The sequence below is a fragment of the Prenolepis imparis genome, unplaced genomic scaffold, assembly GCF_030444845.1.
Source record: "Prenolepis imparis isolate NDT839.2.m4 unplaced genomic scaffold, iyPreImpa1.0 SCAF_4, whole genome shotgun sequence".
NCBI classification, from domain to species: domain Eukaryota; kingdom Metazoa; phylum Arthropoda; class Insecta; order Hymenoptera; family Formicidae; genus Prenolepis; species Prenolepis imparis.
In genome coordinates, this window is record NW_028141162.1 from 5,177,755 (window position 1) to 5,205,535 (window position 27,781).

The following is a 27,781-nucleotide window of genomic DNA, read 5'->3' on the forward strand; positions in this document are numbered from 1 at the left end:
TTATTATATCAGTTATTGCGAAATATAGTATTTATTTTCTTCATTCAGACACTTGTCACGATTAACGTCTTCGATAACTCCGTTTTACATGCTGTAACATTACTTCCATCAGAGGAAAGTGGAAATAACTCATAATCATACTTAACATTAATATAGGTTCCAAGACCACGCGCGCATAATTTGCACTTGCTATTCAGATACAGGTACATCCTCATTAAGCCAATCAGAGCAATTTTGCATGCATTATCCGTATGAACGTTACGGGACACTCCAGTTAAGAAGAGGTGGTGCGCGACGTTCACGAGTTCCTGAATGGCCAATCAGTATGCGCTATAGCGTTTCCGCAAAATAATAACGCAAAGAATGAATAATATATCATCATCAACATTATAGACAGGCGAATACTATTATGACCACTTTTCATAGAATCGCGCATTAATACTCCAAATTTGATTATTACATTTTTACTTTTTTTTTTCTTTTTAAATAAAGATACAATTTTCGCGCCAAAATATTCTCTAAGATGTAAGCCCTAGAATTAATTTACATCTCATTGTACATATTTCAGTCCTACAATTAAATTTGCATCCAAGGTTATTTGAACTTTAATATTTTAATGCTTTATGCGCATAAAATTCAATAGGCAGAGAAGAAAATGCATTCTGAAGTCTGCGAATGTCAGCGGCAGTATTGATCGATATTTGGTCAAGTTTCACCCATATTTTTGTCATTCCGCGATGATAAAGGGCGACATTTCCGTGCAGTACACAGTTGAAAAATTTGTGTTAAATTTAACAAATATCACCTGTCCCAAACGGTCCACAGAAATTTTTGTGTTAATTTTACATAATACGGATATGTTAAATGGTGACACAAATATTGTGTTAATATTTTAACATAAAATAAATGCAAACTTCAAATAAACTTAAAATAAATTTTGTGTAAAATTAACATAGTTTTAATGTAAAAATTAACTAAAAAAATTGTTAATTTTACATTTTATCACCCCCACTTATATTATAAAGTAAAATTAACATTTTTTTCTGTAAATTTTAACAGATAAATCTTGTCACTAATAATACGGAACATATTTATTGTGTAAAATTAAAAATAGATATACATTGTGTTATTTTTACACTTTTTTAAAGTTGTTTTAATAATTTAACATTTGAGTCCAATTAACATAACAGCAATATGTTAAATTAACACATGAATGTGTTAAATATTTAACACAAAAATTTTAACGGGGACCGTTTTTAACAAGAAAACACAAATTTTCCAACTGTGTATATAATCACTGGTAGATTCATAATTGGATTGGACACAAATACGGCCTCTTGATCCATCACATTGTACTCGACTAGGAAGCCGATCCCCTTATGCTCTTTAATCTGTATATAGCTTAATCAATAGGGACAAGAAATGCGCGACGTGCTTTTCAATCGCTTGTTTGCCATTTTTCGCAGATCTCTAGACCATAAACACGAATAAAAGGGTGACATGAGTGTATTCCTGTAGAATATTCTTTCAACTTACACCAAGACATTTTTTCAACTTAACCTTAATTAAATTATGAATTTATTAAGATGGGATTAAATAAAGCCCATATAAAATAAATTTTATAGTAAGAATTAGTATTTATGTATTAAGTATTTATATACAAAATTAATTAATCGTGGACAAAAGATATATTTTAATGCATCAAGAAAAAATTATCATATTTAAAGTCATTGATAAAAGATTAAAGTAACAGATACATAATTTTCATTATGCTGAAAAATATTTAAAAATCTTCCTTATATAGAAAAAGAAAAAAAATATTGACATACAAGTACAAATTTTTAATTACTTACAATTAGTAATTATTCAGTTTTGGATAAGATAATCAATTGATATAACTATATATGCACATAAGTTAACGAACAAAATTTCGCGAATTAAAAGCATTTATGCAAATAGTATCATAAAAATATTTGATAGAGAAAGCAATAAAATATACAGAAAATGTAACATCCAATAAAAAAAATAACTTTATATCTCTGTGATATGAATAATCTCTTCTTTCTCTGGGAAAATAAAACACGAATCAGTTATAATTAGTCATCTACCTCATTAAAAAATGTTCTAATGATGATTTCGGCTAGAAAAAGGAAATATAAAAAAGAATCTACATAAAGTTTGAATAATTATTGAAAAAATATATATAAGTAAAAAATTGTTTTACTAAATACAAAAATAAATAATAGATACCTATAATATTATATGTAAAGAAATTGCAAAAATGAAGGATTAAAATCGAAAATATATTTTTTGAGACTGCTATGTATGTTCACTCTCATTTTCATCACATTTTACGTGTCGCAGATTCAAATTACTGTTAGATAATACGTGTGAGTACTGACCTTGGTTATAGTCTGACGAATGCCAGCAGTTTTGCAGACGATTCATACAAAAACACTAATAAGAATGTACAATTAAGCGATATTAACGGTATCGTGCTTGTTACCTACACTGTAAAAAAAATGTAATGTATTACATAAAAATATGTAAAGTTACATAAATAATAAGTGTAAAATGTATACATTTTCATTATTTATCGTGTAATTTTACATTTATTATTTATGTAATTTTACAAATTTTTATGCAATACATTACATTTTTTTTTACAGTGTACATTAATCGGCCGAGTTCATTATCCTCTTCTGTCTCTTTCGCTCGCTCTCTCTCGTTCTTTCTCACTTACACATACACACACACAAACACACATATTTTATATTATATGAAAGCAATATCGTCATAATATCTGTTCTGCAAATAATATCATAAATAATCGTAAAAAAGATGCATTGATGAGAAGGAATCTGGGATTATTTAAAGATATTTTAAGTGTCAAAATTGGGTAAATATTTGTAAACGAATAATTAGGAGATATATAGAGAAATACAAAGTTTACAATCTCTGCTTTCTACTTGTGACAATATTGAAACAAGATTTAACTATTGAGAAATTAAATGTCACTTACAATTAGAACATTCTCTGCCTGCGATCTTTAAACATGAGGTATCTTAGAGAATTGTTTGCCTTGACCGAAGTCATAATTCAATATATAGTTTTCAGTAGCCGTGCGCCTCGGCAGAGGCATAATTAGCACTATATGTAAATAAGCTTTTGCGACGAATGAATTCTTACGTAAGCCTTCTCTCTATTTTATTTACTATACATTGACCTTCGGCAGTGATCATCTTCGTGAAAGTACATTGATTTGTCATTTCTATTTTTTGCTAGGAATCATTAATATAAATAGCTCATTGATTTTGGAATAACTTTGTATAATCGATTATATATAGTAGATAGTAATGGCGTGTCCGTAATAAAAATGAAAAAAATCATCTTTTTTCTTAACGAAAACATATGGCAAAAAATGTGTTTATTGTTTCATAATTTATTAAGCTCTTTTTTATACGAGCATATTTAACTTCATTTTTACTTAATATGATATTTATTTATTTATTCTAATATTTTAAGTTATTTACTATAATATTAATATTTCAAGTTATTTACTATAATATCAAGTAAATGGTATTATCGTCGGCCATGTTATACTTGTTTTAATTAGCATTTCGAATAATTATATATGTTAAATATAATTTAATCATATCGTATATTATTAATTTAATTTATCATCTGTTATTAAAATAATTTTTTTGTATAACGTGATTGAGAGTTTACTTTCTAAAAAATTCTAAAATTCTTCTTTCGAAAAAAAAAAATTATTTAACAAAAATTATCTAACATAATGCAGAATGCATATGAATAACGCAAAATACTATAAAATACTACAACATCTCTACGCGTATAAATAAAAATACACAACACAATAATGAGAATGATTTCAAGATTAAACTGCTGATGGTGAAAAACTGCTCCGGAATAATTCAATTATCCCGGTTTGTGATGCAAGAGTTAACAGAGTTCCTCGTCTCGGAGCAGAGCACTATACCTACTCTATAGGGGGCTATCGCGTAATAACAGGTATTTTTTCTCACGATCATTCAGCTGCGTGAGCTACGAGCGTATCACAAGCCTTCTTCTACGTCAGTCCGTGTTCGACCATCGTGTCGCGTGGATCGCACGTCCGATCGCATGTAGCGCAGAGACTCGCGATTTATTTATAAATCCGTACGGAACGTGGCATCCGGGTTTTCTCCCAGCCGCTTTTACCGAAGTGGTGCGCGTGTCACGTCGGTGCGTAACTGTGCTTGTGCCTGTGTGTCAGTGAAATCGAAAAAAGCATCCTGTTGGACGAGCCTCATCGTTCAACCATGCGTTGCCAAGGTAGAAAGTCTGCGTCGAACTGGTTCGTGTTATTTTTTTTATTTTTTTTTTAGGGGTCTTATTTCGGTAAAGCTCGCGTGGTTGAAGTTTCCGAGAAGTTTCAGCTTATATAAAATCTGAGAAATCGATGGAAAGTTCATCGGCATGCGTCAGCTTTACGGAAATCGATTCTAATTCCGACTCGACATCCGCTCCGGTCTGAGCGGAAATAACAAAGTTCAGATCTCGCGGAATTAGAAACTTGGTCTTAATCGGTCGGTTGTGTTTATTTCAACGCCTCGAAATTTCAAGTTTCAGATCTTGGATCTGAATTTTGAAGTTGCTGATTAGTAATTGGTCTAGATTAGATCTACTCTTGCTCGAGATTCAATTGATATATGTATTCTTATTGCCGTTCAAGATTTTATGCTAACTTTAAAGCAGTGCGAAGTTGGAATCATACATGATTTTCAACGTGGATGGAAAATTACGAGCGTAAGGAATCACGGAACGCAAACGATTTAAAAAGTACTCTATGTGCAGCTCATTAGCGCGTGTCGTAGCTTAAGAGTGTCTGGTGTTAAGTGCTGCAAAGCTGAAGAACACTTCTGCAAGGTCACGTAATGCTTGCATCGTCTATACTCTCTTATCGGACAATTCCTTGAATAATTAATGGGGAATGGATTAAATGTGGAGAATTCGTTAGATTTCATCGCCGTATATCGCTTTTAACAATTCATGCTTCATAAACATCGAAATCCATAATATTATCATTATCAAACTCGCATAATTACATTAGGTTTTAATTTTTCACGATCGTGCGCCTTCAGTCGCGCATTAATTCTTCATAGAAGATAGAAATAGTCCAAGTATTGGCGTGTACGAGCATTAAATTGGCTGACCTTAAGAAACACTAAACATGGAGTTCCCCTGCACGCATCTATCAGTGCGAGTCAGTCACGGACACGCTTCGCTGCGGGCGACATCCTGTAGACTTGTGTGCGTCGTATGCGCGAATTTGTTTTCGCCTCACGTTTGATAATTCTAATACATTTAATTTTAAAGAAATTATATTGACAAAATTTTGATTTGAAATTTTTAGCACTACCAGAATACTTAATGTTCAAAACCAAAAAATTGCGCGCAAAACAAGAATCGTTTAATGTCATTTATTGTCGTCTACAAATATGTGTTCTGTTTATAGTCATTTAGATACATCACGCGTTAATGTGGCATTATGTAGTTTAAAAGTTCAAACAAGAAGTTGAGAAAAATTCTACTCGTGAAACAAAATCGCGCATAACCGATTATTTTTCACTAAAACCGAAAATATTTATATACAAGTGCAAAGCAGATATTGGAGTTGACATCGTTCAAATTATTTTAGAGATATCAGAAATCAATAGAGATGAATAGAATCGCATACGGAAAAAAATATTAGCTATCACAACTTAGGTATCCTTATATTAGACGTGAAATTTAATTACCATATCTAAATTTTAGCTGTGATAAGTAACATTTTTAATTATAATTTAATGAGGAATTCCCTATTAAATTATAGCTTAAAAATATTCATTATCCTAGTTAAAATTTAGGCATAATAACTAATATTTTTTTTCGTGTATCATTTCATCTCGCATCTTTGCGTACTATAAAAACGCGATGAAAGAGGCGTTTTTAATTAGCGTATTTCAGGAAACGTAAAAATTATGTAATTTGAGGTTCCTATAGCTATATATATCGTCTCTTTTTTCTAATAAGTCTACGCAAGTATGCCGTAATACATAAAAAAATTGCTGAACCGTATTCTTCGTTACATAAACGTATGTTACAAACTATATATGCGCTTACATGTGTGCGTATGTTCACGCATACTCACGCTCGAAGGATCTCTCTTCTCCCTTCGCAGATACCTGTCGTACAATCTATATACTTTTACGAGCAATCGCTGCTATTTAGAAACTAACGGTCCTTTTATAGTATTCACAAACACCGATAAAGAACTATTCCCTTCATCATTCCTTATTTCTTAAAAGATATCGATAAAAAAAAAATTTCGAAAAATTATCTGAAATCTTTAAAGAGTTTTCTTAATTTTTTAAATAATTTTTTACATAATACTTGATTTTAAATTAGTATTTTATATATATTATTTAATCATTTTTTTAAGTTACTGTAATTTAGTGTAACTTACGCTCTTAATTTTTTAAAAATAATTTACTCAAACAGAAAATTACGATTTTATAGTATTGTAATATATGTAGTATTATTATTAATTTAATATATATATAGTCCAGATTAGTGCTATATATGTATATTATACTAATTATAAAGATTCTTTTTCCATTATACTGTTACATGTACTACTCACATTTTAAAACGTACATATTCGTGGATTATTCATCGAGCAGATATTTTTAACGCAAATTAGGTCGCACGATTTAATCGATGTCACGTTACATCCCGTACTTGGCCATTATTAACCTTGGCTCGCCTCGTTCAGAAACTAATTTGATCACGGCTAGTGGAATTGCATTAGCGAGAGGGTTCGAATATATGCTTATCGCATGGGGGAGCATAATCAACAACGTCCACGCACGAGAATTTTAAAGAAAATCTTTTTCCTCTTAGTTACCGACAATGAAAGAATTGTGTGTATGTACAATTAAATAATTTAATAATTTACTTTCATTATGTTTAATTATTGCAATGATTCTAATTAAACTTGCGTAGCAAGGTAACCTTGGTCTCTTTCTCAACACAACAAGATCCTTATTCATTACAAAATTAATTAACATTTTGAATGAGAGATTTTTGCATTAAATAATTAATGTAATAACCATATAATTTTGTTATTGTAGATAAAATTATTGAGCTATTAGAATCAAAAGGATGAAATATTTTTATAATCTATTTGGTTCTTCTCTTCGATAGAAATAATTTTGTATCGCATCATATTAGCGATAATATAATTTAGTAACGACGTCACTATATCGATATATGTATCACGATCCGATGCGAAGAGACGCTGAAAATTTGTCGGCCTCTTTACGCTCCACATATTTCAAAACCCTTTCTTCTGTCACCTTACTTGCCACTCTCATCTATTTTCCCGCCTTTCTCGACGTTCTAGCCGAGATACTCTGTACGAAGAAAAATATGAAGCACTTAACGGAGTAGATATTGCGCAATGTGTAAAAAACTTATTTTCCGTGAAATTTACTTAATAATTCATATGACAAATTAACATTAAGAGTCGTGGCGAAATTGATGCAGTGGTTGCCAAACTTTCCATATTACTTTCCATGCAATACTTATAAATATAAATTGCTACTAACAAATCAAATTATTAAACTATATAATATAACGTTGAAATATAATACATCTAAAATCGAGTAACGTATCGTGAGAAAAGTATCGTCATAATTTTTTGTTACGATCGTAGATATCGCATTGGCAGTATTTTTTTTTTTTTTTTTTTTTTTACAAAAAGATTTGCAGCACCTGATACAGCATGGATCCATGACGTGCAATATAATATGCTTAAATCCTGAGAAAGAGATACCGATGCGATAGCTTCCCGATCGCGTGTCATATAGCGAGATTGTGTGTCGAACGAGACACAAGAGAAAGTAGGTGATTTCATCCAATCGATAACGAAGTTCTTCTCTTCGCAAGACTGTCTTTTGTATTCGTAAAATCAATCTTTCGCGAACTGAAAAGAAACTGTATGCAACTGTGCCATATCTTCTTGCCATTTTCTACGCACGTATATACACGCATCACCGCTCTTATTTGACGCGCTCTGCCATAGCTGAAGTAGGCTAAACCAGTTCAGAGTAATTCATACACAGTTGAAAAATTTGTGTTAAATTTAACAAATATCACCTGTCCCAAACGGTCCACAGAAATTTTTGTGTTAATTTTACATAATACGGATATGTTAAATGGTGACACGAATATTGTGTTAATATTTTAACATAAAATAAATGCAAACTTCAAATAAACTTAAAATAAATTTTGTGTAAAATTAACATAGTTTTAATGTAAAAATTAACTTAAAAAAATGTTAATTTTACATTTTATCACCCCCACTTATATTATAAAGTAAAATTAACATTTTTTTCTGTAAATTTTAACAGATAAATCTTGTCACTAATAATACGGAACATATTTATTGTGTAAAATTAAAAAGAGATATACATTGTGTTATTTTTACTTTTTTTTAGTTGTTTTAATAATTTAACATTTGAGTTCAATTAACATAACAGCAATATGTTAAATTAACACATGAATGTGTTAAATATTTAACACAAAAATTTTAACGGGGACCGTTTTTAACAAGAAAACACAAATTTTCCAACTGTGTATACGTTATATATTTTCAGATGGAACTTTAGAAATATTTATTTAGAATCTTTAAAAAATGTTTCCATGTTTCTAAAAGGGATTGTTAAATTATAGAAACCTGGAAGAAATTTTAAAAAGCAAATCATAAATTCTCTTCATGATTATTAGAGAACGTCGAAAATTGTGCACGTAAACAATTAAATTGAAAGCAACATAATTTTAAGTTCAGCATATGCAGCCTTTATAACTATTTGAATCTTAAATGTAATCGGTTTAATTATATTAATATGAAACAATAAACGATGATTAACAGGATAGATGGATCTAAATAAATTCTTAAAAATGTACATTTTATTTAAACATAACATTGCAGTGATGATTTCCAAAATTTCGAAAATATACTCGATAAAAAATTATTTTATATAAAATTTATTATTTTATTTTATTGCAAACTTTTCTACTCAAAGCCGAGATTGAAGGAAAGCAGAGTCTCTTCATTTTTTTCCTATTATATCCGCGATGAACGTTTGAGTTTCGACTTTACGAAGTTGATCCCAGATTCGAGCCTTTCATCTCCCTCAATGTGAATAATCTCTGTCTGAAGGAGCCTTTAAGGATCGTACAGGTGGATTAACAGGCCTCGCTTCAAGGCCAATAGGATCAGAGTCTCCGTCTAATTGTACCTTCAGGATCATCCTGCATGAATTTCTGCACTCCAACGATCGAGAAGAGTGCTTCCAACATCTCACGTAATAGAAGACCGGCCGTTCCGACGCTCGTTAAAGTGCGAAACATGGCATAACGGTTATAAGGGCTGCACAGGTTCTTCATAGTATCTTTTAAAAGATGTGCTGCAGGCGTACGGTCCGCATACGCTTAACTTAACATGCGTGCTGTTTCCAGTTTGATTATTTACGTGCACAATTTTCGACGGTTCATTCTTTAATAATCAATTTTTAAAAATGTAATTTAATTGTTGAAAAAAATTTTTCAAGTTTCCTCCAAGTTTGGATTAAAAATCTTTTTTGAAAATGTAAATTTTTCTTGAAAGTGCTAAATAACGTCCCAAAAATTCTATCGAAAGTTTCATGGCTAAAATCGATTTTAATGAAATACAAAAATTATTGGCCATTTTTTTTATATAACATAAACCTCAATTTGGCATCTCATGTCTTCGAAATCTATTTTCAATCGTCAAAACGTAGTTTCAGAATTTTGGAAGGAAGAGCCGGCACTCCATTATTATGGCCGGTATTCATAGTCCGATCTTATATTTTAAGATCGTCTTAAGTCCGAGCTTGAGATGCTCTACGCAGCTATTTGATTGGTTGAATGGGATCTTAAGTCAACCTCTGACCAGACTTAAGATGATTTTAAATATAAGATTGGATTGGACTATGAATTATACGGCTATGTATATATATATATATATATATATATATATATATATAACGCGCTTATATGTTGATCAAATAACGCATTATAAACATCGTCCTCGTCGATGCAAGTGCGCCTGGACGATGGAAATCGATCATTTATTTTACGTAACGGTAGACAGCGCGCAATCTTCAACAATGCAAATCTACAGCTGACCGGCAACGTGCATTCGTACGGAATTGAAGGTTACTGACATGGCACAGCTTTATCCGTAACCCGCGTTCGTAATGAGAGTCGGTAATTTATTCATAATTTATCCGTTGTTACATTCCCTTTGACAGCCGTAATGTACCACGTTGCAGCAATCTTGCCGCGTTACACGACCTTCTTATGCTTCTCGTTAAACCGGCCGGGGCAGATACCAGGTCCGATAACAGTAAAATACAGGTGCCTCGAGGTTTATAAGAAAATGCACGTCCCGAGGAATGTTGATAAATGCGTAGAAAGTTTGGCTGAAGCGTGAAGTTCACGCTTTTTCATTATCACGTGTCTGTAAACGATCTGATATTAATCAACCGGTCTCATCGCCGCATATACATATACATATATCCTGCGGATATGTACAGTCAATTTAGAATGATAAATCAGACAGATTTATCATCGCATATCAACGAATAAATACTCTCATACGGTTTATATATCTGTATAATAGAATACATTTTAAATTTATATTATACTTTTTTTAATTATATTTTTTTTATACTTATATATAATCTTAATTTATTTATTAGGAAAATTAGAGTTATTATTAAAAATGGTTAACTGCGAGCATTAGTAAAAAATATATAGTAACATAAAATAAATTTATGTAATCTTAAGAAAATAAATGTGAATTTATATCCACCGAGGAAACATTTAAAAAGTATTATCGATCGCACTATCGAAAGATCGTTCTTTAGAACAGGCGGCACCTTGGCTCCATACATATAAATGTCGCAGTGCCGTGCACAATATCAGAGAGTGTACGCTTGTTGAAATGCACTGCATTCGTATCTATATATTCAACCCCCTTCCGCTTCTCTTTTACTCTTAATATCTGCGAGGAAATACCTCGTCCATTTATTCCGATCCCACCGCAACTATGTCGACCAGCACGGCTCGCATTCCAATTACGAAAATTATCATTAGACGCACGCGAAAAATCTCCATTGTGTACTTGGTGAATAATTTTCGAGCTTTCCGAGTATTGGCGATGCGCCAGAAAATTTTTAATCTTCTCGTCCGCGCCCGCGATCGATCGTGACTAGTACGAATAGAACAATTCATCGCAACGTTTCGAAGAAAGACGCATAAAATATCTATAAACATAACCGACGGGTTTGAATAGTGTTGCGTCTGAAATATTTATTTTATCGCGGCGTATATGCACAACCTCGTACAAATAATATTAACAATAAAAAAATATGGTAAAAAGAAAAATATATGTGTATATATTGTATCGATCATAATTGTAGCTATTAAAATGCTCGTAAATATTATTTTTAAAAATATTACACAAACAATTTACAGAAAAATATATCCTCGAAACGAGAATTTTCCGGAAAAATAAATGTAATTGAAAAGTAATAGAAAAGCTTGTGTCGACAATGATACAGCATTATAGCGTATAAAAAGATGTTTATGACACTTGCAACAGTTTGTTCCTATTGAAGCGCGAAATAACATCGATGTTTCTGCTAATACAATGACAAAGCACATCGAAACATGGCACGACCTACATTTGAGATTCGATTGTCAAGTTCACTGTCAAAATAACGAGTGCAAACTTGCATGTTTGCTATCATAAAAATATAAATACTACTGCCATCATCTCGATAAAATATATCGATTGCATAGAAAACATTACATTAATAAAAATCAAGATCACAACTTTTGACATAATTAATAAAAATACTCAGTTAATAAAAATACTTTAATTTCTCTTATTTTATTAAGTTGGAAATCATATAATTAAAATATATCGGAGCGGCGCAGAAAAAGTCCACATAATTAAGAGATATCAATTTTTTCATTAATTTTATTCATTTCTTAATTCAAATTGTCCATCGAAACGTTTGTGACGGCAATATAATCCTTACTTAAAATAACCTTAAGCTGCTTGATTAATAGGACTCATATTAACCCAGATTTTGGACATAAATTTGCAAATGTAATTGTGTAAACTGTAATATTAAGTATCGTTGGTCAAGCTATTGTTGTTCTGCAAACGGCAACCTGTCGTCGCCATGATTCACTGTCGGATGCAGGCGTCCTTCATCGTCCTGAAACCACGTCACAACAGGTCGGATCGTTATCTCTGTATGGAGCATCGCAATTTGAACGCGTTTCGCGTTCGATTATCGGAACATGTAATACATGGTCGCGCACCGATGAAGCAAAACTGTTTAATTAGCCATCTGGTTATATCTGGTATAATTACTAAATGAGATTGCAGTATAGTTTTACATTTTTGTAGAAATAAATTTTATAGAACTGCTATGCAAACCTCTTTGAAACCAAAAAAAATTTAAAGTAGAATTATTTAATTCATTGCCTCGTGTTATAACGGTCAATTAATTATATAGGCTGAAACTCAAGAGAGATATAGACTTTTTAATTACTGGTTATGAAAATAAACGGAATATATCACGCGAATATGTGAATGAACGTTCCGCTCGACGCTATCGAGACGATTTAAAAACATGGATTATTTCATTCGCTACGATAATGGTACAGTTCCACTCCGATTTAGTACTACTTTTAGAAAGGTAACTAAGCACAAACCAGTATTCGCCACTTTACGATAATTTGATTACGCAAACACGCAATGCATTTCTCGATTGCGGTTTAAAAAGCTATGTAATAAATCAACACGTTGAATCAATCCATCGAAGCAAGTGAAAAAAAATGTAGAATATCTTCATTTGCGATGTTCAATGCGAAACTGATGACTTTCTAATAGCAGCTATCCCTCCATGTTTGACATTAACTTACGAGATATTGCTATTTCTAGACAAATGATTAGTCACATGAGAGACACTAATCACGAATTTATGACGATTTGATCAGTCGAACATCCAATCACCTTCGGCATCCAAAGAAATTGACACATTGTATATATCATTTTATATCGCGGCAGCAAGAACTTATGAACGGAATAAAAAACGCATAATATCTTCATTCGCGACTGTTGACCGGCGATGTGTTCGGTTCAAAGACATCATCATGGGTATAGAGACGCAGACTATACGTGTATATTCTGAAGCGTATGTCGCGGACGTGAATCGCCGTCGCAAAGGGAGCTTTATTTCTCTATACATATATAATCGTGTTTCTTTTCAAAGCACTCTAAACATCCAGCCAGTCTTGAGTCTTGAATACCAGTCGGGGACTTTGCGCTAGAAACTAATTCACGGTAGAGCGAAAAATAGAAAATTGCACTTTTCGAAGCTTGCAAATCCACTCGCAAAGTCGTTGAAATCTCATTTGGAACCAGACACAAGATGTATAAGCAAAAGATATTAATGTGAAAATAATTTTTATATAAAAAAATTTGTATGAAAAAGCTCCCAATTTTTTTTTTTTTTTCTTTATAATTTTAAATGCAGTTTAAAGTTTTTAGAATAGAAATTATTTTTGACGTCGAATATTGGTTGGATAAGTAAAAATAACAAACTTTTTTAACGTAATAAAAATTCTTTGAATAATTAGGACCATTTAATAAGATTCTCTTTATAGAGGCAAACGCAGCGGTTGTGGTTGAATAAATTAGATTCATATAGCAGAGACGACGCAAAACCTCATTTCCGAAGAAACTTCGCGCGTATAACTCTATCTATATATTCTTCCGCTGCAATCCGCCGTAAACGACGTTTTCTTTGCCTAACGTGGCGCGACGTTGCTTTTATATATATATATATATATATATATATATAAGGCCATCTATATTTCCTTAACTGCCATCTCCTTGGCATTGTCCCCGAAGCGTGCCGTGGCATAAATTCCCATTTCGAGGTTTCTGTTGGCTTCTCGGCTTCTGATCGAACGTTGAACGAACGTTTACATTTTAATTTTCTTGGATAAATGTGACAAGTCCTTTTTAAAAAATTATTTCTGGACTTGCATTTTATCAGCTTTTACCTAAGATGTAATATATCTCAGTAGGTGTTACTATATATATATAACAAAGTTAAATTTTACATCGGTAGACGAATGGACAAAATTTCGAGGAAATAATATTTTTATATTTTTTTTTTCATCATATAGACAACGACGCGAATTCTGTTGTCAGTAATTTCGAAACGAATGTGGGTATACTTGTCATTAAGAAACTCCCAGTCGAAACGATAACTGCAACGCGATGACTCAGGCGTGACCGCATCAAGGAACGTGTCATTTGCCCGAATGCATCGATGATCTGATCCTATATACGCGCGCGGCGCAAGAATATTGTTATTACAATGCGTCGGTAGCTATTTATTAAACCATTCCGACATCTTATTATTATATCGGCTCAATAATAATCAATAATTACATTGATTACACGGAAGTTTTAGTCTTTAATGATACCCGAAGCGGGAATGTCGCAGCGATATGTATTAATAACTGCAACCTGACGAATCTCTCACTCGCTATGAACGAATAGCAGTAAATACAAATCAAAGACTCGTGAAATTTATGACTAAACTCAACAATAATGAGATCAAACATATGTGATAAGCGATATTCAAAGAGAGAGAGCAATATCTCTCTATTTAATAAAATATCTCTGCTTTCGAAAGTATGTGACTAATGCAATGTTAACATATGTATGTAATTAATGCAATAAATCATGTAATTAATTTTTTTTATGTGATGTATCTTTTGTGCATCGAACATTGGATAAGGATAAAAATGTTAACGCACATTCGATATAATCAACCGTTATAAAGTAACTCCGTTGCATTTTATAATAGTTACAAACTAGGCCGACGAAATATAATGAACCCTATATATATCCGAGACGCGCATAATGTTAATTAAAATTATCATAACGAGATTTTACTGTATCTTGTTCTACTTCTAAACTAGAGCGGCCGAAAATTTAATTAATGGAGACTGTACCCGGAAAGTAATTAATTCGGATCTTTATGATATAAACGTTATTGTTATAATATAATGTCCGAGGATAAAATGTTTGGCGTTTTAATCACGTCCGACGATTACCGGGAAGCCGCGACGTAATCGTTCATTGATGTTACATATATATAGACTCCATGGTTATTTATGTATCGATAAATATAAGGGAGGGATATGTATAAATAATTTCTATATAAAAGCGCTGTAGCATCCGTGCTATTTAGAGATTGCAAAGAGCGTTTACATCCTCTCATCGCTACACGCGATTACGGTTAGTCGCGTTTATTTACGATGCATCTTCTATCTTATCGAGCTTTTTTTTCGTTTCCTCCTCGCGTTCGGTCCCTAGACACTGATAATTTATTCAGAGCAGAGATTATTTCATCTGCAATCGAAGCGTTTAAAAAAAATGCAACCGCAAAGCAAAGTTTGTTTGCCGAATATTTGGGATTACGCGATCTCTGTAGAAATTACTATTGTTCATGTGATCGATTTATATCAGTTAAATTTAACAAATTTTGTCATATATCCTATTTTTTCGAATCATTTTATAGCAAGACATATATGACATACTACGAAAATAATTTAAAACAAATATATAAACACAATTTTGAAGATTTTTAAAAACGTTATTGAACTGAACGAATAGATTTTCATATTATTTTTCAGAAATTTAGGCGGTTTATTGTAGCTCTGTAAGAATATAGCTTGCTACATAAAAACTAGTTAATTATATTTTTTTCTACATATTTCCTATATTTTGTATTTTTATCATATTTTCTTAATTTTATTTAAAAAAAAATATTTCAAAGAAGAAATTAAAGAAGAAGGAATGGAAGTAAATTAGAAAAAGAAAGTAAAGAATAGAAATATGAAAGCGATGCAACTTTCAATAACGGCAACACATGTGTACACGCTCGAGAAGATACTCAAGAAGATATTATATCGCACGCATAAGATGCACCAGACACCTTTGCAACCAATAATAATGACGTAACGAAACGAAGGCGCGATAGTAATGATTCAGCATATCGTACCTCTCCTCTATACGCGTCGTCAGCGCAAAAGCAGGTCGTTCCGCCATCATCTATCAAATAATACTTGTTAACTCGACACTTTCATTATTCAATACAAAAAGTTGTAAAATTTAATACAAATATAGACATGCAAAACAAACTGTTGCTAAAAATACGTAACAATATAATTCTTCATAGAATTGTTGCAAATTCTATTTATTTACACAGTTGAAAAATTTGTGTTAAATTTAACAAATATCACATATCCCAAACGGTCCACAGAAATTTTTGTGTTAATTTAACATAATACGGATATGTTAAATGATGACACGAATACTGTGTTAATATTTTAACATCAAATAAATGCAAACTTCAAGTAAACTTAAAATAAATTTTGTGTTAAATTAACATAGTTTTCATGTAAAAATTAACTAAAAACATTGTTAATTTTACATTTTATCATCCCCACTTATATTATAAAGTAAAATTAACATTTTTTTCTGTAAATTTTAACAGATAAATCTTGTCACTAATAATATCGAACATATTTATTGTGTAAAATTAAAAGTAAATACACATTGTGTTATTTTTACACTTTTCTTCAGTTATTTTAATAATTTAACATTTGAGTTCAATTAACACAACAGCAATATGTTAATTTAACACATGAATGTGTTAAATATTTAACACAAAAATTTTAACGGGGATTTAACAAGGGTTTTTAACAAGAAAACACAAATTTTCCAACTGTGTATGAAGAAAAAAATATTCGATTTGAAGAAGAATTTTCGAAAAATGTTTCTGATTTTTTAACGATCAATACACATGATTTTAATGATAATGCAGTATTGCAATTAAATTTAGAATGAAAGAGAGAGAGAGAGAGAGAGAGAGAGAGAGAGAGAGAGAGAGAGAGAGAGAGAAAGATGTACTAAATAAAACATGATGAGTGGTTATACTCTGGTCTGATCGTGTTATTTACAAAAATATAAACAACATTTTATGGTTTCTGCATACACAGTATTTTCCACCCTAGCTTTTGAAATGTCAACTACACACACATTATCGCGCACGCAAATGCAGCATATTTTTCAAAGATTGAAATTAATTCTATTTAGCAAAAGTTGTGTGTGAATATTTCAGAATTTTTATTATAAAAATTTATCGACATTGATGACTCGTTAACAACAAGTGCATAATTTAATTGAATTAAATGCAAAATATATTTAATCTAATTTTTCTATAAAATTTTTAATACATAAAGTATAAATAAATAAATAAAGATCTTTCTTGGATGAAAAATTATACGGCATATCTCTTCGATATTTTCAATTACGTTAGGTATTTATTTAGTCTCTTTAAAAATACAATATTTTTAATCTTCTAATGCGTATCCTTAGGGGCAAGTTATGTTCTACTCGATATTAGAAAATCAAAGAAGCTCATCGATCGTGTCTCACGTCGACACACTCGATACCCTCGTCGGTCTCTCACAATGCGCCGGTAAATTTTGCGATATTTACACGAAAAAAAGAGCGTAATCGACTAATCGTTTACGCTCATGGCGCCTTCCAGATCGCTCGATTCAGCTCGCAGAGCAACATTCCAGCAACACGATCCAGAGCGACCGTGCCCATTCCTATATCGGAGCGAAAGAAAGGGCTCGCCGTGGAAAGATTTCACGCAGCACCATTTCATACGCGAGAGAGCTGTAAAGCAAGAGCTCTCGTTTCACCTGTCCGAGGCGATGCCGAAACCGAAGTTCGCTCCAGGGCCTTGATGCGACCTTCCGCTCGATCTTTCCAACTGGTCGATCATTCCCGCGTGGGCTGGCCTGGCGGCATTCCTCGGCCTACGCCTCTTTTAATCTCCTTCGTCATCTCCGTGTGATCTTTCTCTTCCTCTCTTTTTCTACAATATTCCAATAGTTAGTTCCTCTAGCTTACACGTTATTTGTATGAGCTCTGCTATATTAATTAATTATGTGAAAAAACCTCAAACTAAAATGCTGCATATATTGCATAATTTTATATACATATATAAATATAATCCTATCTATTATTAATATCTGATTTTCGCATGAAAAATGTTTGTATTGATAAATTAAAAAAATATATACAGCTTTTAGTTCATTCTGATAGAACTTGAAAATGCTTGAAAATCGAAAAGATATAGTATCTATAATAAGATACAATTTGTATGTCTGAGAAAGGAATTTAGTACGAGTCTATGTATATGATTATATGTATACCTATTACGGAACAATTCAAAAATATATCATTCTCACAAGCATTTGCATTAAAACCTATGCAAATTAGCCCGGAGAATCGCCAAACTCCTCGTCCGCTATTTCTTGCGCAGTGCGCATAATTCTCTGCAAATTTCCTCGCGTATATTCATTAGAGTAGGTGATTTTCAAGAGAAATGACGTTTTATGATCTAATCCAACAATTTAATGTATTTAGGCAAGCAACAAGCAATATCAAATTAGCTATAAAAATTTAATTATAGTCAAAGATACATAAACTTGGAATTTCGAGTGAATTTAATGATAGTACAAATTGTGGTGAAGTTAATTATTGTCAATATTTGTGACGAATAGGAATTTAATTAAAAAGAATAGAGTTTGTCTATCGAATTTTGTAGTCTTCTTATAATTATACAATTAACTTCCATCGTGAGAAATTAATAATATACGATCGTCCAATTCAGAGCAGCAATTACTTCTTGATCTATTCAACGATCGATACTCTACTTCTTTTCTGCTTTTTATGCTCTCACCAAGTAAAGCACAAAAGAATGAGCTCAAGAACCGAGAAAATACAACGGGTTTCAACTTTTTTTCTTCTCTCTACAAAAAAGTACCTCATAATCCACGGAACAACGGATCTCGCATCCCTAGATTTCATTCTCATCGACTTTCACCGAAGACTTCGGTTCAGCAAGGACGTTTCTTGACGTACAACCCACGAATACTTCCGTATCAACGACTATTGTCTCGTTATTAAACGCCGTTATCCACTCCCTTTTTCTATTCATTTACATGTAATCCCATACGTGGCATTGTTCTTGTATTTTCCGAAAAAAAAAAAAAAAAAAAAAAACAATTTAACACATTTGTCAATTTTAATAGGAATAATGTATGTTTGAGAATAAGAATTTTGATAGCTATAATCTCTAAGTTTGTTTTACACATTAAATGCAAATTTACACATATATAATTTTTGTAGCCTATATTAATAATCTTTCTATAATTCATATAATTTTTATTCACAATAGTGAATTGAAATTTGAGAATCGGAAATATTGCATAAAACTTATTTAAAGGATGAGAAATAAATTACAAACTTAATTTATCAAATTAAAGTCACATGGAAAAGTATGTAGAGGGTGAAAAACTCATAATAATATATAATACTGATCTGATTTTTACACATTTCTCCAAAAGATGTTTTTCTTTTTAAGCAAAAATGTTTTCCATTGTAATCCATACTGTTAGAATGTAACAAGCGGGTGCCAATATTGTTGGTGCCGTGAAACTTGGTCAGGCAATTCCGTAACCGTTGATGACTAGAGTCGGAGAATGCAGGCTAGATGCACTGCATTTGCATACGAACGAGTACCGGCGCGACTAGTCCTGCCGAGCTATTGCATCTAATTGTTAGTCCGCTTGACCCAATCGAGAATCGCTGCACGCGCAGTCGCGATTTTCATTCTCTCGGTTGTTGCGTGCTACCTCGCAATAAAATCATGCTCAAGCTTCGTAAAAGTCTTCAAGTATTTGAGGAGAGTATTTTCTCTCGTTAAGAGTTTTATATAACGAGACCCTCGTTCTTCGAAAAATGGGGAAAGAAAACATTTTGGGATTTATTTTAATTTTTAACATTTTCTTCAAAATTTAATTTTATTCTTTTTTTTTTTTTTTAATTGAAAATAAGGTAGGTTACTATGGAAAATAAATGTGTCGATATATAAAGAACACATATTTTATTGATTAGAAATTTTATATAAAACCATTTGCGCGAGTTCGAAGCGTCTTAAAATTATTCTTAAGAAAGGAATTCTCAAATGCATACTCATATCACGACGTGTCAGCACATACATATTTCGCCTCGCAGATTTGTGATGGCTTTGCAAATTGGGCCAATCGATGATCCAAACCGAGGCGTAATCCAATAACTTCTGCCATACCCTCTCTAGCAAATATTCAACATTCCTGCATAGGGACGACTACCACGTCCGTTGCAGCTCGTAAATTCCTTCGTCGATAAACTTGCAATTTCTTAGAATATAAACTAGATTGAGAAAAATAAGTTGTTATATGCAGTAACGCAAAAATATTTAGTATGAAGAAATCATATATGAGGAAATAAATTAGTTTTTAATTCTTAAAATTATCTCTTTCTTTGAATATTAATAATATAATTAATATTATGATCTTACGAACATCGCGATGTCGCCTAATTGCTGCATAAAAATTATATACTAAATAATGTGATATGTCCCGTTTAATTTTGCCGATTTGGTTCTGCTAGCTTAATAGAGGTATAAAAATTGGCATTAAGTAGATTAAAATTTAAATCTATGTAAAATAGCGTATATATTATATTTGCAGCGAATTCGTATGTTTTTCTGATCTGAAAGATATTATTTCAACAAATAGCCAATCAAGCCACAAATGCTCAAATATACGCTACACGATATTACGCAATCAGTAATATCATACGTAACTTCTTCGGGCTTTTTAATAATGCATTAATCTCCAAATGAATTTTTTAAAGACATAGTCTTTCAATTATCAAAGCTCTATATAAATAGATTTTGTCGATCTAATGCTTTGACACAGAGAAGCGTAATGACCGTAATTTGCAAGACAGAACTTTTTAATTCTATAAATTTGAAAACTGTTATAAAAGAGCTTGAAAATGAACACGGATGTAAAATTCTATACTTTAAAGAGCAATAACATTTCTTCTTTTTATCGCTATCTCTTTAATCGTTTATTTTCCTTTTATTTTCAGGTGAAGAGAATTTTTCGACTTAGGCTAAGATGTCACATCACAGCGACGACAACATGCTGATAGCGACGTCAGACTCCTTCTGGGAGCCGGGCAACTACAAGCGAACAACGAGGAGGATTGAGGACGGTCATAAACTCTGCGACAGTTTGATAGCGTTGGTCCAGGAAAGGTCGGAGATTGAAAAGAATTACGCCAAAGCTCTCAAGAACTGGTCTAAGAATTGGAACGACAAGATCGAGAAAGGACCTGAATACGGTACGACCGAGGCGGCGTGGAAGGGTGTCCTGGTAGAATCTGACAGACTTTGCGATCTTCACCTCAGGGTCAAAGAAAACCTCTGCAACGACATCGTTCAGCAAGTCAAGACGTGGCAGAAGGACACGTATCACAAGGTACGGATCACTATTTCCTTTAGACAGAAATGTGGGTCATGTACAAAATTTCTATTTTTCTTCTAAAAAAATTAGATAAGATCAGCAATTTTCACTTTTCTTCAACTTTTTTTTTTTAATGATAAGAAAATTCCCTAATCAGCTCTCAATATTTGACATTTTGCATTTTTACATTTGTACATTTTTTCAAGTATACAATTAAAATTTATTTTTCGATTGGATTACAAATTTCCTTTTGTTATAATATCTTTTTCCAATATAATCAATTTTTTATGAACGGAAGATTTGATGTTTATTATTCTCTGCATAATTTCTTTTATATATCAATTTTTGTAATAATACTTGCTTGCACGCAATAGTAACTGATATCGCCCGGGCTTGGTTCTATGATTGCAGTCGATGATGACCCTGAAAGAGCGCAAGGAAATGGAAGATGCATTCAAGAAGGCGCAGAAGCCATGGGCGAAACTCCTACAGAAGGTCGAGAAGGCAAAGTCGGAGTATCACAACAGCTGCAAGACCGAGCGAACCGCGGCGAACATGGAGAGGAACGCCTCGGCGGACAGTTCTCTCTCGCCGGATCAGGTGAGCGTCGTCACAATACATTGTTATATCCCGCATATCTCGCGCACACATATTACGTCACTTGTCACTCTCGTAATGTTTTATTAACGATCGGGACGGAACAGTAGTATTACCATGCGCTACTATAATATAAGTCGCTCCGTCATCACGTTCGCTTTTAAATGGCTGACGAATTGAAATTAAGCCACGTTACAAATATGATCCGCGAAAATGATTGCGCTTCTAATTTGCTTCTAATAAAATAATATATTTACAACGCTCGTATCCTAAAATTTTCATGGAAAACGTAAAACTTCTCGATATTTTATTAAATATTTTTTTATGCGTTGTTTAGTTAGGTAAGACTCTCTTGTCGAAGTTCTCGATATAAATAGAAGTGCGATAATATTCAAAACTAATTATACGATAATGATGACAAGTTAAATGTTGTATGGATATTCCAATTCGTGAGCGCGAACGTATATATACATGTTACGTGCATTATTATTTCAATCAACACAGCAACACGTATTTTACATTATTAACATCCACAAATTAGAATAATCTCACGGCAATACATTTCTTCGGATTCTTAACAAAATATATTTATTTATTTATTTTTTTTTTTTCAAAATAATGAGACAATCTAATTACATAGATGTGCACAATATTCATTTAAACATCCATACGTTTACGTTAATCTCTTGGCATTTTTCGATCACGAGTGTTACACGCGGTTCTACATACGGTAGATACAGTTATTATTTAGCGAGTATTATTTACAGATGGCTCGAGGCTCTGAAAACGTACGTCTTACACCTTGTGTATTCCCAAGAATTCTTGCATGCGCTATACATATTCTATCTCTCTTCCATTATTGCTTCTCTCGAATGTTTCGCAGTGAGCTAACGATACCCGATTCTGCGCGCAGAATTCTCAGTTTGCACGTCTGTGTGTTTCTTGCCCAACATCTCTTATTCGGTACGGAAAGGATACTTTGTAACAGTCACTGTACGAAACCGATGTATACGTTTCATTCCACTTCTTGCACGCTAGTAATTATACGAACCGAACCTAAATGACGAAACAAACTTGCAGCATAAAAGAATCACATTGCAGCTTTCTGTATATCTGAGTTTTATTATTTTGTAATTGTTTAGATTATTATTAGGGATATATTAAAGGAGAGGGACTAAGTTTAGGAAAAGAGAAAAAAATTCCGCGTTTTTTTCATTGATTTCTATTTAATTCTAAAGCATATAAATCACCGCCAAAATTCACGCGCACGCATAGCACAATAATGATCTTGATATCGGAGAGATTCAGACATCTCTGAAAGACAGCTAACGACGTTTTTAGATGACAGATTGTGGATGTGATGCATGGAGGCTCAGAGTCCAAAAAATCCTTAGGAATAATAAAATAGGCGACGTTCAGTTTGTATGTATATGATGTTGCATGTCGCATGTTTCTTGACTTATATATCTTTTCCTCTCTTTCTCTTATTACAGAAGGCTCTGCTGGTAAGCAAATCTTTGATTTTGAAGCTTTTTCAATTAACACGCGAAAAGTATCCGCTCTAATTAATCAGTTGAAATTAGAATGCAGCCAGCAAATATCTTTTTACGACACACATTTTTTTTCACGTCTCTTACCAATCTTTTTAATGTCGATTTATCCCTTTTTAGATGTAGTATGTAGATGCTTTTCTCGCTCACGTTAGATATACATATATACTAGTATTGTTTAAAATAATTATTCGGCGTATATAATTTAGAGGACTCACGTAGAAGAAAATGACTGATATAATTTGCACCGCCGCGTGCGATTGATTAAGCCTTACTCGTAATTACGAGAGCATACACATTTCGACGTGTATATTACCGTACATATAATTTGGTTTAACTCAAAACTGGTATAAACATGAGAAACGCGGCGCACGTGCATGAAATATGGATAATTCATGAGTCGATGTATATAAAACCTCTGCACTAAATTCTTAGAGCGCTCGCGGCATACATAATGATCATGCGCACGTACGACGTTTTTTGTCAAATCGAATAACGACATAAATTTTATTCCAAACACAGCCGTCGACCTTGCATCTTCACCGTAAAGCGACTCCACGGAAAGTAATCATAAAGCGCTGTAATTATCTAATTATGTATAATTATTGCGATATAAAAACATTTTAAAGTTCATGAAATTTGTAGAGCCGAGTTTTGCTATTATTTTCTCAAGAAGGATCCGAAACTCTAAATTATATCAAAAATGTTTATCGAATTTAATTAACAAATTAATATCTTATTAATATTTTTGACAGAAATCAGCTGATTAAAGAGTTAATTTGCTAATTTTTAAAATATGTTGTAAAATGTTATAAAAATTAAAATGATAATATATTTTAAATAATATGTCAATTCTTTAAACTCGATTAATATTTTTGACAGTTATCAGCTGATTTCTGTCAAAAAATATTAATCGCAGAAAAGGCATTATAACATATTATTTACAATATATTACTATTTTACATTTTATAACATATTATTTTAAAATTTAATTAGCAAATTAACGCTTTATTAATATTTTTTGACAGAAATCAGCTGATTAAAGCGTTAATTTGCTAGTTAAATTTTAAAATAATAGGTCATAAAATTTAAAATAGTAATATGTTGTTATTAATCGCACATAAGTCATTATAACCTATTATTATTTTAAAATTTAATTAGCAAATTAACGCTTTATTAATATTTTTTGACAGAAATCAGCTGATTAAAACGTTAATTTGTTAATTAAATTTTAAAATAATAGTATGTAATGAAAATTATATAAAATAATATGTTTTAAATAAAATGTTATAGTATACTTTAAATTCGATTAATATTTTTTGACAGTTATCAGCTGATGTCTGTCAAAAAATATTATTCGAGTTTAAAGTATAAAAACATTATTCATAACATTATTATTTTAATTTTTCTAACATATTTTAATTTTGAAATTTAATTAGCAAATTAACGCTTTAATCAGCTGATTGCTGTCAAAAAATATTAATCAAGTTTAAACAAACTTTATCTAAAAATATCATTCTTTTTTATATAACATCGAGGAATAGCGCGCGCGCTTGTGTTGTTCTAGTGAATAGAAAATATTCAATTTTTATTATATTGAATTTTATATTTTGACAAAGAATAAACGTCGTTTTTAAACTGTCCGAACGATATAACACTACATTTCAGTATTAGCCTGAAAATTTTTTTAAAATGTAAATTAGATTGTTATTGTGGTAGAAAATAGCTATTAGATTATACGTTATTTATACATGTAGTTGCATGACGAAATAATATGTATAAGTAGATTAAATAATACGTAGTTAGATGTAGAAAATAACCAAATATTGTATACATACATATATATATATATATATATATATATATATATATATGTATATATACGTATACCTTTGCACATTTTTCGACATACAATAAAAATTGTTATATATATTTTTCGTCTACTTCCTTAATATGGCATTTACGCTTAATATCGCAAAAAAGCATCTTTTGTAGCTTTTTGGCGGTGGGCTAGATAAATTTGAAGGTAAAGAATTGGGATTATCTATTAAAAAGTATCTTTTTAATTAACTATTATAGAGAGAGGGAGAGAGAGAGAGAGATTTTGAGCTTTGTAAACTAACGAAATAATGCGTGAAAAATGAACAAGGCCTTTTAATATATGTGTAGCATATTTTGATAAATTTTTGCCATCATAAAATTTAAAGCTGCTTTAAAAACTACTATTAGACTATATCTCATGATTCCGACCAAAATCTTTACCTTCAAGCTAAGATTTAAAGAAGAACGCTTTCTATCAGATTTCTAAATATTTTCCTCATCTCTTTTGACAGGTGAAGAAAATGCAGGACAGAGTGCAAAAAACGAAAGAAGAGGTGCAAAAGGCAAAGGAGAAGTATGAGGCGGCGCTTCAAGAAATCAATCAATACAATCCAAAGTACATGGAAGATATGACACAAGTGTTTGAGAAATGCCAGGAAATGGAGGCGCAGCGACTACAGTTTTTCAAAGACGTCCTCTTCGGCATTCACAAATGTCTGAACGTATCGCAGGATCCAGTGTAAGTCCTTTTCCACTATTGCGTAACTATACGTAAAATTAAAAAAAAAATTTTTTTTTTACAAAATCAATTATATATTATTGCATAAATATGATACGATCGTCTATCATAATCAGTATTGATTATGGGCTCTCAGTGTCATTTAATTAATTCTGTTTACATTAATTTAAATTAAATAATAAGACTGATGAAATGGAAATCCCCATCTCGTCCAGATTTAATAAATATGAGAAACCTTCGCGTATCACATTATCGTCATTATTTTATGAATTATTATTTTCAGGCTTCCACAGATATACGAGGAATTCTATCACACGATAAATAATGCCGACCACGAGAAAGATCTCAAGTGGTGGTCTAACAATCACGGCGTAAATATGGCTATGAATTGGCCGCAATTCGAGGTAAATTTGCTTACGCTTGTCTCTCTATGCGCTACAAAAACTCTATACTGTCGCATGAAAAAGCCCTGCTCGTGGTTGAAGATCTGTTGTTAGACAACATATAGCTGTAGCGTGGACTGAATATTACTCTAGCTCTGCCCCTTTTTTTTTTACAATAATTTTACCGTTACTCGTTTATCGTTATGTGCGCCTCGCCGTATATTTTTTTTATTTCTGGCACATTCGGTCCAATAAAAAAATACAATAATGTTAGCCGCCATTTTCCGTAAATATTTAAATATAAAATATAAATATATCGATGTTTTTAGGAAATAAAGCTTCGTTGAGAAAAAAGTGAATTCATCAAAATGATAAGTAAAATACTGATTTTTTTATGATCATAGAAAATAATGAGAATGACATCTTATTCGCGTTAAAATAACAAATAAAATCTTTCACACTTAAAGAGAGACATACTCTTAATCATTTTAAGTATTTTTAATTCCTTCACAACTTGTCGTTGTGTCGTCAAATTGTATTGTAGAACGTTAAATAAAAATTACGCTTTTGTACAGTCGCGCCTCCGAGAGGATACTTTGCTTACAATAATGTTTTGTCTTCTTGAGTTTTTAAGCTTCTTAACTCGTAATCTTATATTTATTTTACTATATTATTTAGGAGCGCGACATTCTCCTGTGAAGAAGAGTAACATTGTATCAATTTATAGAAAATTTATAAAATTGCTGTACATAATGCGAGTTCGTCAATCATCATTTTATACTGATCACAGGTTACAAGCATTGCCGTTCCCTCTTATCAACATTTTTCAATTCAGTTAACTATATATATAAAAAAGCCTTACGTTCCAAAGAAATGTGTTTCGTTATTGCAATCAATTACGTCTTTTGTTTAAACAATGTTATATGTGCCTCTGGTCTCCCGTCAGCGCGCACTGTGTCAAGGGTTAAACTCGTTGCCAGAATAACGCCCCACCCTACATCGTCACCTCTCTCGCCTCGACTTTTCTTCAATCCGAGAATTCTTAAACAATACAATGATATAAAATGTGCAATTCTTAA

General features: G+C 31.9%; 1 protein-coding gene across 5 annotated transcripts in view; it reads left to right on the plus strand.

The window, feature by feature from the left end:
* The window catches only part of Synd (protein kinase C and casein kinase substrate in neurons protein Synd), a 54,996-nt gene that overhangs the window by 22,258 nt on the left and 4,957 nt on the right, over positions 1-27,781 (plus strand). For 2 of the 5 annotated variants that reach the window (XM_083036617.1, XM_083036613.1), the window contains exons 2-6: positions 21,236-21,627; positions 22,024-22,212; positions 22,977-22,997; positions 26,093-26,319; positions 26,603-26,723. In XM_083036617.1, the coding sequence (XP_082892743.1) occupies positions 21,265-21,627; positions 22,024-22,212; positions 22,977-22,997; positions 26,093-26,319; positions 26,603-26,723 (921 nt within the window). In that variant the 5' untranslated portion in view covers positions 21,236-21,264. Of the gene's footprint in view, positions 1-4,097; positions 4,358-21,235; positions 21,628-22,023; positions 22,213-22,976; positions 22,998-26,092; positions 26,320-26,602; positions 26,724-27,781 lie in introns of those variants that run through there. The other 3 variants (XM_083036615.1, XM_083036614.1, XM_083036616.1) reach the window with 3 other exon arrangements.